Source organism: Malaya genurostris, chromosome 1, assembly GCF_030247185.1.
Source record: "Malaya genurostris strain Urasoe2022 chromosome 1, Malgen_1.1, whole genome shotgun sequence".
Taxonomy (NCBI): Eukaryota; Metazoa; Arthropoda; class Insecta; order Diptera; family Culicidae; genus Malaya; species Malaya genurostris.
This window is the reverse complement of record NC_080570.1, coordinates 59,904,623-59,918,946: the sequence shown is the minus strand read 5'-3', so window position 1 is coordinate 59,918,946 and position 14,324 is coordinate 59,904,623. Positions and strand designations below refer to the sequence as shown.

The window sequence follows — 14,324 nt, the reverse complement described above, 5'->3', positions numbered from 1 at the left end:
ACATTCTGTTCCAAATAGTTACTTTGATTGAACTTGAACTTATAAGTAATATTCTAGGATTGTACTGTTCGATAAATATCTATCTTAACTATATCTCTAAATCCATCTATCATCGGTAAGATTGAAAAATATCACACATAATTTGGTAATAATATGGCTATAATGTGTAGTAACGAATCATTGAAGCAGCAGTAGATCCATGAGCTACATCTGAGCTAAAACAGTAGGAATTTACTAAACGTGAGTTTTGTATGTTATAACAGCTAAATGAACTAATGTCAACTTATATTAAATTTACTACAGAGATTTAAAATCTTTCCTGTGGAAATAAAGGGACTATTAAAAATCCGGAAAAGCTTCTTAATTGCCAGAGAAACCACATTTCCAGAACCGAAAGCCTGATCTGGATAAAATTTTACATAAACTTATGGAAACACAATACATTTCATTTAAATCTGAATTTGCGATGATCGGTCTAACCGTTACTGAGAAATTGGAGTGATTTCCGGTTTAGAGCACAGGAGAACTTTTCGGGTACTTCCGGAACCAAGAACGGTGATCCGGTATACCAAAAATCAACATATTTGACCATAAACTAGCCATGCCTGGCCAATTGAAGGATATTACGGCTACTTGAATGTAATTGGCTTGAAATTTCCGTGTCATGTATAAAAACACGCTCCTGAAAATGAAATGCTCTCATTCCGGAACCAAAAGTGATGAAATTTGGTAAGGTTATATAAGATTTCAAGACTTAAGCTTTTGAACTTGAGCTTATGAAAATTGACAGAGCGATCTCTGAGAAAATCGAGCGCAATTTTTTAGTTTATTTTGCACATTTTACCCCGTAACTCCGAAACCAGAAGTCGTATTCATTCGAAATTCTAAAGCAGGATATGAAACTATAAGTTCATTAATTTGAATCTGAGTTGAAGTAAATCGGTTAAAAGTCGGTTTCACAGTGATTGCATAACCTTTCTATATAAGAAAGGCAAAAACAGAATACTATAGATTGAATGTATGAATTATTGGCATTATCGAAAGTCATCTCCCCATAGTTTTAAGAACTTCGGAAATTAACTGTTTCATGCATTATATTTTTAGTAGGAATTATATAGTAACACAAAACATGTTAAACTACACATTTTCGGTAGCCGGATGTCCAGAGCAATTGATGTATAATAATATTATTACTAATTATTTAATTATATAAATTCATTTTATAAGGGCAGTCTTAAATGCTAATGCTAATTTCCTGGACTATGCAACAAAATCTTGGGAAAAACTATAATTATCTGACCACTTGACCCAGGTACGTTAGTAGCTTCAGTTTAAACTAACTTTTTTATAGCTAGCTCTTAGCTAGGTTGGTTTCGGGTTTCAAAATTTTCTCAACGAGTATCTAAAAGTGTCGCAAAAATCACACCAAATCTAAGTATGTAAGACTGAACAAGACCGACCATTAGTTATTTTATTTATCAGATGAAAACACCACTTTTACATGTAACACAGCCACGATAAATTTAAAGTTTCAGTTATTCAAACAAACAACGAATTTTTAATTCGCCTCAATAATTCATAAAATCAAGAGCAGTTTATAACTAATTTTGTGTAAATTTAAGCTGCTTTTCGAATTTACAAGTAGCTTGAAACCATCAACTAGCCTCAAGCGCACGGCAAGCAAACAGGAAGCTTACCTTACGATGTTCTTAGTTACTGCGGCACCAGAAGCAGTCCAGTGGAACCATAACTGTGGCATCCCCCGCAAACCGACAAAATCTGAAGACGTTCCAAAGCCATTTGAAAGGGTTGTAAAACAAAGAAGGAATAAAATTTAATTTTGATTGCATTAATAATGGAATCCCACCGGTTGGCTCGCAATGAAGTTTCGATAGGAAAACAACTACCGAAGCCAGTCATTCAACGACAGAGAGAGATAGAGGGATAGAGAGAGAGTGCCGAAAGTCGTTGACATTTGAACATACTTTCAAGCATAAACAGACACACAATCCAGTGGAAAACTTTGGTTGTTTATCAAGTGATTTCGTTATTCTCACAATAAGCCGGCGGCACAATTTTGCGAACCGTCGGATCGAAGTACATAATTGAATTTTGGAAGCCATCTACAACTGACTGCTGGCGGTAGACGGAAAAGAATTTGATAGCGTACTGAAAAAAAAAATCAATTTCTTCTAGTTTTGGGTTATATGCAGATTCGTCAACAGTGAAACCATACACCGCCATTGTTGACGCAGTTCTTCATATATTCTGTTCCGCTTAAGTTAGGTCAAAATAATTTCTTGGAAGTTGGATTAAATTGAAAGCTTTCATCCGAACTCATTAATCCTATCTGTTCGATGCAATTCAGGCAAAATGACTCGTTTGATTTGAGAACCGTTTATCCCATACAAAACCGCTCCAATTACTAAACACTAAACGGGTCGTCACCAAAACGACTCAATTAACGATGCTACATAATTAATATAATCTCCGAGGAACCAATTAGAGCGTAATATTTCCCACGTCAAAGGAAAACCCACATGCTTCTGGTAGCAACCCCACTCGGTTGCGGGGAATCGACCCCCATTATGTCGTCGCAGCCCAACCGAGCGGATGAAAACTTTGTCGTTATCAGTGCAAATTAACTCTTTTCCTGTGCTCTCCAGTCAGCAAGTCCAGCAGTCAGTCTATAGTGGTTGGGTTGGTTACTGCAGTAACTAGCTGACGCTGTGGGCCGGAAATTGACATGGATCCGCCCCCGCATTCAACGAACCCATACCGGCATACTCTACCACCGTTCCCCGTTCTCGCAACCGCTACCACTACCTCCTCCTCCTTCTCGCAAACCGCCTGGAAGCCCAACAGTACTGACTTTATTATGTCGTTAATCTTCTTTCAAGACTTATTGTCCGCTCATTTTTCACAGCACCGAAGTAGATCGAGATATATGAATGTGCTGTGCTGCCGCCAGGTTCTTCCAGATTTGCTAGCTATACAAAATACAGAACCAAACCTCTCACACCCGAGCTGCGAATTTCACCGAACATGGAGTGCAGTTGGATGGTTTTCCTTTTTCTTGTTTCAATATTTTTTTGTGCTACACTCGCTCCCTTGCTGGTTCTTATTATATTGCTACGTGGAAAACAGCATGCCCTACAGCGAACCGCCCAGCAATCGACTCTCGTCGGAAGATTCCACCTCGGGGATGCAGTTCAGTCTTCATCGTCCGACTGGCAAATGTTTGAACACATTGTACTATTGAGCCCATGAAAGCTCAATAAATAATTTATCGCCGTGCGGGAAAATGTTCTCGTTATCAGATTGTCGGTGGTCTTCCTGGGAAAAGTCTTCCCGACCCAAAGTACAGAGATGCTGCGCGAAGTTCACATGCTGATGGGTTTCGTTTTTCGGTGTGGGTTCTTTCGACTGCCTTCAAGAATGATATTCAGTTGCAGAAGCTGCGTTTTTACTGATTGAATATTCTGTGTCTGTTTGTTTTTTTTTGACATGCAAAATAATTCAACCCATACTTTCTTGTAACCGAAGAAAGTTACCATGAAGTTTTCAATTCGGTGTCATCAATAACCTAGGAAAGGAAGTGATTAATATTTTCATGTTATTCCCTGGATAAAAATAGTTCACCTTGTTAATAAATAATAAAATTTATTCGTCTCAGAATTTCAGACAAAAGCGATTTCAATTCCAATAAGAATAAAATATAAAATATAAAACAAAATATTTTAACCAATTAGGTTGAATTTCCACAACTCGTGAAAGAATTATCTTACCGAAATTCTTTCCACCTAGGAACCATTTTGCAAAAAGAGTCATTGCACCGAAAGGATCATTTTGATGATAGCCAAATCATGCTAAGCTTCTTGTTAATCCACCTAGTGGTTCGATAATGCCTTTCGCTTGTGACTCACACAGTCACATTAAAACATATGTTTATTAATAAACTCATTTAATTTGATTCGCGTAGTTTACAAAAGCGTGCTTCAGCGCTTACGTCACTTATTCGACAACATTTTTGAAACCAAAATTATCAAATGTTACTAAACTGATAGACTATGGATGAGTGCAAATAGCATTCAAAATACTAGTATCTGTCTGTCTGTCTGTCTGTTACTTTTACGTTAGTATTATAACAGAACAGTTCAAATCTGCATAGTGGAATTTAAGAGATAATTGAACGGAGATACAAGAGAGCATTTTTTTCGTTACGTCACTTTTACCATTATATATCCTGAACCATAAATAATAGCCATTGTATCTTCGAACTTGATTCATAACCCAATATTAGTCAGGAACAAGCCTACCCAAATAGCAAACATTGTTTGCTTGTTTGATTTCTTTCACTGCAGTAATATTTGTTAAAAGAAAGTCGGAAATGAAACTGTTCAAATGAACATAGTGTATAGTCAGTTAATAAAACCGAGGTAGAACACATAGTCCTTACAGGTTTTTGAGTTGGTTTCACAAGCAGTAATATTCGTTACAAAAACACGTGAAATCACTTGTCTAACATATCCAACAAAAATAACCGTTCTGTAGCAATTGTGAAACATGACAAGTTTAACATGTTTTAATTGCTACTTGAGTAAGCTTGCTAAAATCTTTTCAACTATTCCTGAAAAATATGAACGAAGAGAAAGCAAAAACCCTTCGTCACTTACGTTACATATACCATTCTATCTCCAGAACCGAAAGTGGTAGCCATTTGATCTTCGAACTTGATTCCCAACCCAAGAGTAGCTCTTAAATAAGTCTAAGTTGATGAAGTTAATTCAGCGATCTCCGAGAAAACTCCCACTTTCTACTTTCGTCAAGCTGAGTCAAATGGTACATTATTCTATGGGTCGCCGGAGCTCCCGATAAAAAGTCGGGTTTCCACCAAATTTATTCTTTTTATAAAAGGAGGCATAAAGTTTGTGCAATCACTGTGATTATCAATTTTACAACCAAAGCCCGATGGGCCGAATGTCATGTACCATTTGATTCAGTTCATCGAAATCAACGAGAATTTGTAAGTATGTATATAATGCAAATATGCATTTGATTTTCTCATAGATGGCTGGACCGATTTCGGTAAATTTATAACGTTTTCGTTTATTGATTAGATAAGCCCGCGAGCTAACCCAGAGTCGCCCAAACAACTTTTGAGATGTTTTTATTAGCGGCCTGGGGTCGCTCTAGATCGGACTCCAATCGCGTAGTTTCGCTCTGAAAATTTGCTCGGGTCGCACCACGACATCCATGCGAGTTTGTTTATTTTTTCTTTTTTATAAGTGTTGCTTAACGTAACGGAGTAACGGGTAAATTTTATGAAAAAAAAACAAAGTTCAAAGAATTTTTGCAGAAATCACTGAACTGACTCCCATAAACTAATTTTCCAATAAGAGGTTCCATTGCCTGATGGCATGCCATTAAATATTATCCAGATCTGGTTTCCGATTCCGGAGTAACGAGATAAAATGTGTAATTAAAAACCCAGAGCGCTTGAGCAATTTTCATGTACTTAAATCCAAATGAAGGGTCCTATCCTGTTATGAAATATTTGACCATTGGTTGTAACAATTACGCACTAAGCTAGTTGATGTCTTTTACAATTAGAATCAGATAGAAACATTTACCAGCATTTTTATCGCATTGCGTGCCATCAGTGAATAACTAAAGTGCAGGGGAATTTATTAGACAGATGAACAGTTGCCAAACGGATTAAATAAGATTACTTCTGAAGACTGTTAAGTGCAAAAGTAGATCATTATTGTGAGACACTTGTTGACTTAATTGGTGTTCTAGGATAGTAGCACTTAATTTTAGTAACAAGTCGTATTTGTCTACCAACAACCAGAACATCGACGTCAATAATTGAGGGCTGAGGCCAGTGTGTTTTAGGGTGATTTAGAGGGCTATTTTCACGCTTCAAATCTCACTTTCTCAGAAACGGTGACAAACACCAAAAACCCAGCTGACAATCTCTTAGAAATGATTCATTGACTTTAGCGGTCGGGAAAGTCTTTTTTTCGGAAGGAAAAATTGCATAGCTGAAAACGCCGTCTTTCAACTTTTTCATTGAATATCTCGGCTTCAAAAGCATGAATCGAAAATCTATCCTGACAATGTCTAGATAATTTAATTTAGCTGCGATTAGTGCATAAAAACATATATGTTGTTGCGATAAAAATGAAATGAATGTTATTTTTGTGAAGGTAAGTTGATTTCTAAGAAACATGACAGAGAAATAAAATCGGCTCAGTAAGGCTGCCAAGAAGCGGCTCAGTAGCATTTTATGTCAACTTGTAACCGAAAATATCGAAACTTTTTTGGTCACCCGACCAGTCGAGAGTCATTTAATTTCGGCTCCTCTCGAACAACGTGTGCCAATTGGACCAATTATCGCAAGCTTATCTTCAAATAAAAGATCTCATAGTTCCTTAGCCTGCTATCAAATTAAATTAAATGTTTAGACCCAACTTCCAATTCCAGAATAACGAGATAGAATGAGTAAATGAAAAGGTAAGAAAGCGCACTCGATTTTCTGGAAACCGCCAATTCAATTCTCGCATACAAATGGATTATGGATAGATTATTCAGATCAAGGGTCGCGAAAATTTGACATTTTTTAAACTGTCGCCAAGCATAAGACAGTTACTGTCAACGATACGCGCAGCTGCTACGTTCAACAGTAGCCAACACGCAATGACACGAGAGCTTGGCGCAATCGTGAGAGCCACGACACACGACAGCAATATTGAGAGCAGATAATTTTGTCGCACTCTTTCACAGTAGTCAAAACCACAGCGTTCGCTTTATGGTAGTGTACGTACATACTGGATAAGTAGCTGCTATGTTCATTTTCAGTCACGGGTTTCGAAAATGTCACGAGCTCAAAATGTCATGACATTTTCATAACTGGACTGTCATATCCGCTGTGACCGATCTGTGGCAATAAATGAAGTGCGAACAAGTGCAGATGATTCAAAAATATTACAAATATTTACTGAAAATTCATACAGGAAGTATCAGAAGCGCAGCTTTTGCCTTTCTAGTATGATGCAAAGGCAAGAAATCGTACAGCAGAGACAATAGATTTTGCGCTCCTGTTACTTCCTCAATTCTGGTTTATGCTAAACGTGGTTTAATTGTTTGATCGAAAAAATGCATTGTTGTAAATCAACCAACTAGAAATAAAACAAAAGCATCTGAACTGCTAAAATGAACCCACCATCCAAGTTCTTGAAGTCATAGCATTTACTTCGCTTTTCTCACTGAGCCGCTTCCTTCCAACGGGAGTGCAGAGAAACAAAACACGTAAGGATGCACAAAAAAACCGTCTGCATCGGGAAGCAAGACTTTCTTGTGTATGTCCCCCTACACCTCATGAGATTCGACATAAAACTAATTTCAACGTTGAGCCTTTTTGGCGACTGTCTCTCGAAATTTATTGAATTTGGAAGAAGCTACTGTTTATTGTGGCTAGCCATTCTCAGATTGAAAAGAGTAGAACAGCTATCGATGAGAGCAAACGGCGAAATTCACGAGAGCAAATGCCATGAGACCTATAACATTTTTCATCTGCTACATTCACTACACTCGTGTACAATAAAACAAAATCTTATTCCCAACATAATTTTAATTACTGGAAATCTTTTGTAAAATATTGTATTTATCTATCATCTGACACTGATTGAACGTATTGGTAAAATTCCTGTTAGCTGTTCGGGGATCTATTGCTAATGTTCGACAAAATGCAGTTCTCTCATGGTAACAGGTTGTTTAGAGTTTAACACACTACAATTATTATTCATATATTCCTCTCCAATCAATCCTTGACACAAATGCTGGATCAGAGATGCCAGGTAAAAATTTCAAATATCTTCAGACAGGATTGCAAATGTCTGTAAATCTGAAAAAAAAATCTGCAGTCAACAAGTATGTCTTGCTGGCAGCAATTTCTCTATAAAGTATGATATGTAAAACTGACTTGATGAGCAAAAAAAAAGGTCGCGTCAATTTCAAAAGTCTGTAAATTTGAACGTAAGTCTGCGAAAAACTCGATTTTTCAAAGTCTGTACAACCAAAAATGTCTGCAGCACTATATACGAAACCTCCAGATTTACAGACAAATCTGAAGATCTGGCATCTCTGTGCTGAATAGTGTTTTGATAGTAATTTTAGTACCTCATACTGTTCTGGCACCACTGTCCATAACATAGTGTTACGTCGTTATCATCTTACAAGGGTGGATATGGTATCACAGATTTTTTCATAAAACCACAGATTTTTTATCTATTTTGACGAACAGATTCTGCGTCATAGATAACACATTTTTTCAAAATCCACAGTTTTCTACAGATTTTTAACATTATTTCGAAAAACTGACTGATTTTTAGAACGTTTCTCATAAAATTTTACAGGTTTTAAACTTAAATACGCGTCACAGATGACAAACAATTTTTTTAATAGGGATGGGTATAGCGTGATGGGTAAGTCGATGCCTTTCACGTAGCCCGCCTGGGTTCGACTGCCAACCCCGCACATTGGGTCAGAAAGTTTTACTGGTCCGAAGAGACTCTGTAATCGAAACAAAAAAAATTGTAAGTTAATACACAGATTGTAAAATAGCAGCTCTTCATTCCACTGATCAGATGCATTAGCTGTCGAATGATATGGTAGTGAAAAGAAGAGGGAAGCAAGATAGAAACAGTCATTCAGGCGTCTTGGTACCTCGCGAGTATTCAGTTTGTGTGAAGTGCATATGACTTGTTTCATACTCGAAGACTAAACGTAAAAATATGAAGATAGAAACCTCATTTAATGAAACATAAAAATTGTAAACAAATATGTACGAGAAAGTTAGTAGAGTGAATACTGATAGCGTGGAAAATTGAGTTTTTGGAGTTAGAACGGTCTTGAGAAAATGAGCTCAATTTAGAATAGAATAGATCCGTAAGTGCACTGAACAAATAAGCACACAAAAAATTTAAATAATAATTGTGAACAGATACAGATAAACGCCAGACGGGTTAAATTTTTATTGTTTCCTGGACAAGAACACAAAGATAGTGTGCCTTGTGATCAGAAGACACGTCAGTTGAAAAGAATAGTAGTAGCTTAAAATGAAAATGCACAATTATTACATAAAACAATTTAACAAATTGTAGTTCAATAATACCAAGACGAATGCAACGGGACGAGAAGTGGAAGATTTGAAGTGCAGAGAATACAAACAATTGCAGCTAGTAGAAGTAAGAATGAAAATTTACGATAGTAAAATGAATTTTATTAAGTTCGATCTTCCAACATAGATCAGTAGAGTTCCGAAAATTTTTGTTTTCGACTGTCGTCCAAACATATATCTTATACCCATTCAACCTGGAACCAGTGAGAAAAATCTAGTGAGGCGTCGTCTTTTCGTATACTAGGTGTTCTATAAACATTTCCTCTAATCTTCATTATTTATCACAAGGCACCATTTCCTAAGCAGCTCCTATTAGACCATTACCAACAAACATAATGAACATTTTGTGTAATAGTGGCATACCGTAACGAATTTAGCATGGTAAAATACCTACAAATGAATTAATATAGAAAATGTCATTCCGAATTAAGTCAAATGGTCACATTTTGGAGTAATCCCTAAAATTCGAAACCAAAACATTAATTTCATTGTTTTGTGAACACACATGTTGCTCTGAATTCACACTAAGCGAAAATATTGCAAACAACGAGCCTTGTAGAAACAATTCTGATCCAAAAGGACAACGGAGCATACGTCCAGTTAAACGACGTTATTCTAAACCTTTTTTTATTTCTCTTCATTCTCATTCCAGGACGATTTGCCCGGGCAAGCCTTGTTAGATGTAGTATTCGCAAGACTGAACCTCATAGAGACTGCCTATTTCGGAATACGATACATAGATCAGGATAATCAGACGGTAAGTACTAAAGCAAACAACCAAATCGAATTGCACTCTGGACGGGTTTGGTGCGTTTTACTATGCTCAGTAACACCGAAAATAGAGCCCCATTTCGGAATTGCTTTCGTTGCATTTGACACCGCACCCCGAATTTAACGAACCGATGCGATACTGAGGCAATAAATTTCGTTTCTATCGTACCATGTTTTAGCACTGGTTGGATCCTGCCTCCCGACTATCCCGACAGCTAAAAGGCAGCAAAGTACCGTTCGACCTGTACTTTGGGGTGAAGTTTTACGCTTGCGATCCTTGCAAGCTGGTGGAGGAAATCACGAGGTAAGTGCGTTTGATTTGTTAATTTTATGTGTTGCCAACGGTAGAGGTCCTTCGTAGAGAATAGCTCTTTCGTGTGTAATTTTCCGGTGCCAAGTTATTTTTACTGATTACTTTCGTACCAGGTACCAGCTTTATTTGCAGGTTAAGCAGGATATCCTTCAGGGGAGGCTACCGGTTTCTTTCGAGTTGGCTGCCGAGCTTGGCGCCTACGTTATTCAAGGTAGAGTATGCTATTCTTCCGTTGACGGTTTCGTTTTGCTAACAAAAATTGTGAAACTTCATTTACAACAGCCGAACTTGGTGACTATGACCCCAGAAAGCATCCTCTCGCGTACGTTTCGGAGTTTCGTCTGCTCAACAATCAGACGAAAGAAATCGAAAGCCGAATTCATGAATTGCACATGCAGCTCAAGGGCATGTCACCCTCGCAGGCCGAGTTCAACTACCTCGATAAAGTGAAATGGCACGATATGTACGGAGTAGATCTTCATCCAGTTCTGGTAGGAGTAATTGATGTGATAACGATAACAGTTGCGAGTACTGTGCAACCTTTTTTGCAGGGTGAGGACAGCGTGGAGTATTTTCTTGGTTTGACTCCTGGCGGCATCGTAGTCCTGCGGAACAAGACCACTGTAGCCCATTATTATTGGCCCCGGATAGCTAAGGTGTACTTCAAGGGACGGTACTTTATGTTACGGGTCTGTGATAAAAATGTAAGTTTTTAAAAACTGATTTAGTCCGCGTCCAGTAGAACATCAAATGTTTTTTTTCTCTCTCTCAAAAGAATGAGATTAGCACATACGGTTTTGAGACACCAAAGAAAAGCGCATGCAAACATCTATGGAAGTGCTGCGTAGAACATCACTCATTTTTCCGACTTGTAAGAACCGCTCCGATGCAGGCCACTTCCGGATCAGCTAGTATGAATTCATTGAGTTCCAAATTCAGGTACAGGTGGGTTTATTCTGAGAACCTAGAGGTCTATCTGAGCCGCGTATGTTTTTCAACGGTTTGTGTGTTTGGTTTGCTTCCAGCGGTCGAACGGAACGGCAGCAGATCAGTGACGCCGTGGCACAGCAACGAGCTCCACCAGCATTCACCAGAACACCGTCGCGGAGGCAACCACGTCGAATAATGGACGAGAAACCAGAAGAGAAAATATTTGATGCTCCCAAATATATACAGCAAGAAATCAAATCCGTTTCGATACCTCAACCAGCCCAAACGTGAGTGTTCTCGGCAGTTTACTCCAAGTCATTGGTCCAACTTTGGTTTCTTATGTCCGTTACAAATACCGCTATTCTATCTCTTCCCTTGCTGTTTAGGTTTGATAGCCCTTATCGTTCTACTTGCAGCATTCCTGCTGCACTGAACATTAGCAGCAACAAATCGTATCCGGCACCGCCGGATTCCCCGCGTAGCACTCGAAGTGCACCGTGGATGCGATCCCAGCAGCGCGGTTTGTTCGGAATCAACTCAAGCCCGAAATCGGTGCGATCGGCTTCCACCAGGATGAGCGCACCGGCGAACACAAACCGGATGCGATCGAGCTCGGTGGAAAGCCACTCGTCCAATGATTCACGTTCCGGAAGACGTCGTCGACATCGAAGCCGTCGTGTGTCGGACAATGAAAGCGAAATGTCACGCGGATCCGGACGTTCTGGGCGTTCCGGGCGGTCACACAATTCGCACCGCAAGCATCGCCGTCATCGCTCCAAGAACCGTCGGAACCGGTCCGATACGGAAAGTCGAGATCGTAGCTACTCCAGTCACCGACGATCCACGGAATCTATCGAACTGGTGGACTCCGGTGAACAGTGGCTCGAAGTTCAACGTAAACAATCGGATAGCGTCCAAAAGGCAGCCGTCATCAAGAGTAGCCAGGTACTGAAAGGATCAACACCCGACTCGGGAATTGTGCATCATCACCGCAGTCGGCGACATCGGAAGCACCGGTCACCTTCGGAGAAGATTTGGTCTAGTGAACTGACGAAACACTTGCAGTTTGATCTGGTCGATACCGCAGGAATGACGGAGGACCAGCTTAGAGAAATACCGTACACTGTAGTCGAAACTGACAATCTAGCTACCAAAAAACCCAGTGCACTCAAGGTTCACAAAACTAGTCATCATGGCAACCCACGGGTCGATCGGATACGGGAGTACCCTAAGGAGAATGTGACAGACAATCTGTGCGGTGTGAATGGGTCGATTCGGTCTGCAAGTACCATCAGCTCATCGCGGGATTATGATCGGAACTCCGGACTGATCAGGTTTGACTGTCAAGTGTTACTGAATTTATAAAACATTCCAAAATATTTTCTATACCTTTTAGAATGATGTCCAGCATGAGCATGGGAGACTTTATTTCACCGACGGGATCCAGCCTTAGTCCATTGGATAGCTCTGGGTTGCGAGTGAGCCACGAACACACTGACTCCGGTCTTGGAGCGGATCAGGATTATGCATATTCTTCGGAAAGGTATGATTAGCTCCGAATTCTTCGGAGGGTTTGAACTCAAACTATGTCACATTGTAGATCCAGTGACAGCGCCAAATACGGAACTAACAAGTCGTCGGGAGCCTCGGTAACCTCAGCACACACCAAATCGTCCTCGTCGAACAACATGAAGAATCATCACCATCCAGTGAGTAATAGTAGTACAACAACCACGACTAGGAAACCCCCACTTTGCCCGAATAGGCAACAGAAGTTTTCCGCACCGGTTATTCCCGGTGTACATTGTACTTCCGGCGGTCATAATAATCGTCTGATCAATAGTAGTAACACACACTTTCAAAATAATCACTACACGTTTAGCCTGAACCGCAACAACGAAGCTTCCGGGCACGGAAGTCGTAACACCTTCGGAGCCAGCACTGGTTTCGGGTTGAACTCCTACGGTTATCTAGATTCGGCAGCAACGCTATCATCAACATCGCCGTACCACTACTACTACGATGGTGCCGGATTTCGAGCCGGAACCAATCAATCCCACGTACCAGGTGTGCCTGGGTTCGAAAACTCTCGGCTTGGTTCCATTCGTGGAACCAAGTCCGACATTGGAGTCCCCATTCGACCCAAGCAGTACCGTCACCAACAGTACATTAGCAATGTGCATAATCCCATTCGTACTGGGAACGGTGGTAGTAAACGGGCTATAATTCCGTCCTCCAAAACGGACTATCTAGAGAACTATAAGACTGGCCTAGAGAGACTTAAGCTTACTGCCAACAACAGCAGCGCCAATAACAATGGCAGTAACAGTAATCCTCCGGAAGCATTCACCGGATTGCTAAACACTTCCGCGAGTGTACAAAATATTATAAATAACAACTTCCAACCGTGTGCGTCCAGCAACGGAACTAGCTCGGTTGGTAGCAGCCCCGGCAATGGAAAACCCATGTCCAGTAAGGGTCCACTAGTTTTTCTGGATTCGAATAAAAATCGAAATAGCCCCGCCCACGATAACCAATTATTTCGGGCAAACGTGAGTACTCGATAAATTGGTACCTACTGCTTTGCTATAGTTTTGTGTCTCCGTGTCTCCCCCTGCCTGCTGTTAAATGTTTGCATCCCCTTCGGAATGTTATCCTGCATGATGTTGTCTGTATTTGTATACCTTTTAGAATGATTGTTTTAAAATTGTTTCCCACTTAAATGTTGCGTGTCGCATGCACCTTTATGTCCAGTAGCCGTTTGTTTGCACGATCAATGTTGGAAACTATTTCGTTTTATTATGCTGCTAAGTTTTCTTCAAATGGAGTTTTTGCTGTATCATTATAAGAAAGAAATACTTTATTTCAGCCTTGTTACTTAGAAAACAAGCATGGCTAAAAGATTTTGGATCGGTCGTTTATTGTCTTCAACGCGATGGTTTTTGGATTACGAATCAAAGGTTTCCGCAATGAAACATGGTTATTGTATCAATAGTCATCTCATTAGTGGAAATCAAATACAATATATTCGTTTCGGCTCTAAGAACAAAACTGCGAAAAAAATTAGATTGAAAGTTGTGACATACTAATGTTATACCAACGCAAAAATTCGAAGCGAAAGCACCT

The 14,324-nt window shown here is 39.7% G+C and overlaps 1 protein-coding gene across 3 annotated transcripts in view; it reads left to right on the top strand.

Moving 5' to 3' along the window:
* Window positions 1-14,324, top strand: part of LOC131440203 (band 4.1-like protein 4A) — a 539,736-nt gene that overhangs the window by 488,815 nt on the left and 36,597 nt on the right. Inside the window, exons 3-12 of one of the 3 annotated variants that reach the window (XM_058611272.1) lie at window positions 9,837-9,941; window positions 10,135-10,259; window positions 10,382-10,479; window positions 10,551-10,759; window positions 10,820-10,972; window positions 11,044-11,207; window positions 11,294-11,485; window positions 11,585-12,532; window positions 12,595-12,741; window positions 12,799-13,750. In XM_058611272.1, coding sequence (XP_058467255.1) covers window positions 9,837-9,941; window positions 10,135-10,259; window positions 10,382-10,479; window positions 10,551-10,759; window positions 10,820-10,972; window positions 11,044-11,207; window positions 11,294-11,485; window positions 11,585-12,532; window positions 12,595-12,741; window positions 12,799-13,750 — 3,093 coding nt within the window. Of the gene's footprint in view, window positions 1-9,836; window positions 9,942-10,134; window positions 10,260-10,381; window positions 10,480-10,550; window positions 10,760-10,819; window positions 10,973-11,043; window positions 11,214-11,293; window positions 11,486-11,584; window positions 12,533-12,594; window positions 12,742-12,798; window positions 13,751-14,324 lie in introns of all 3 variants that reach the window. The other 2 variants (XM_058611273.1, XM_058611271.1) reach the window with 2 other exon arrangements.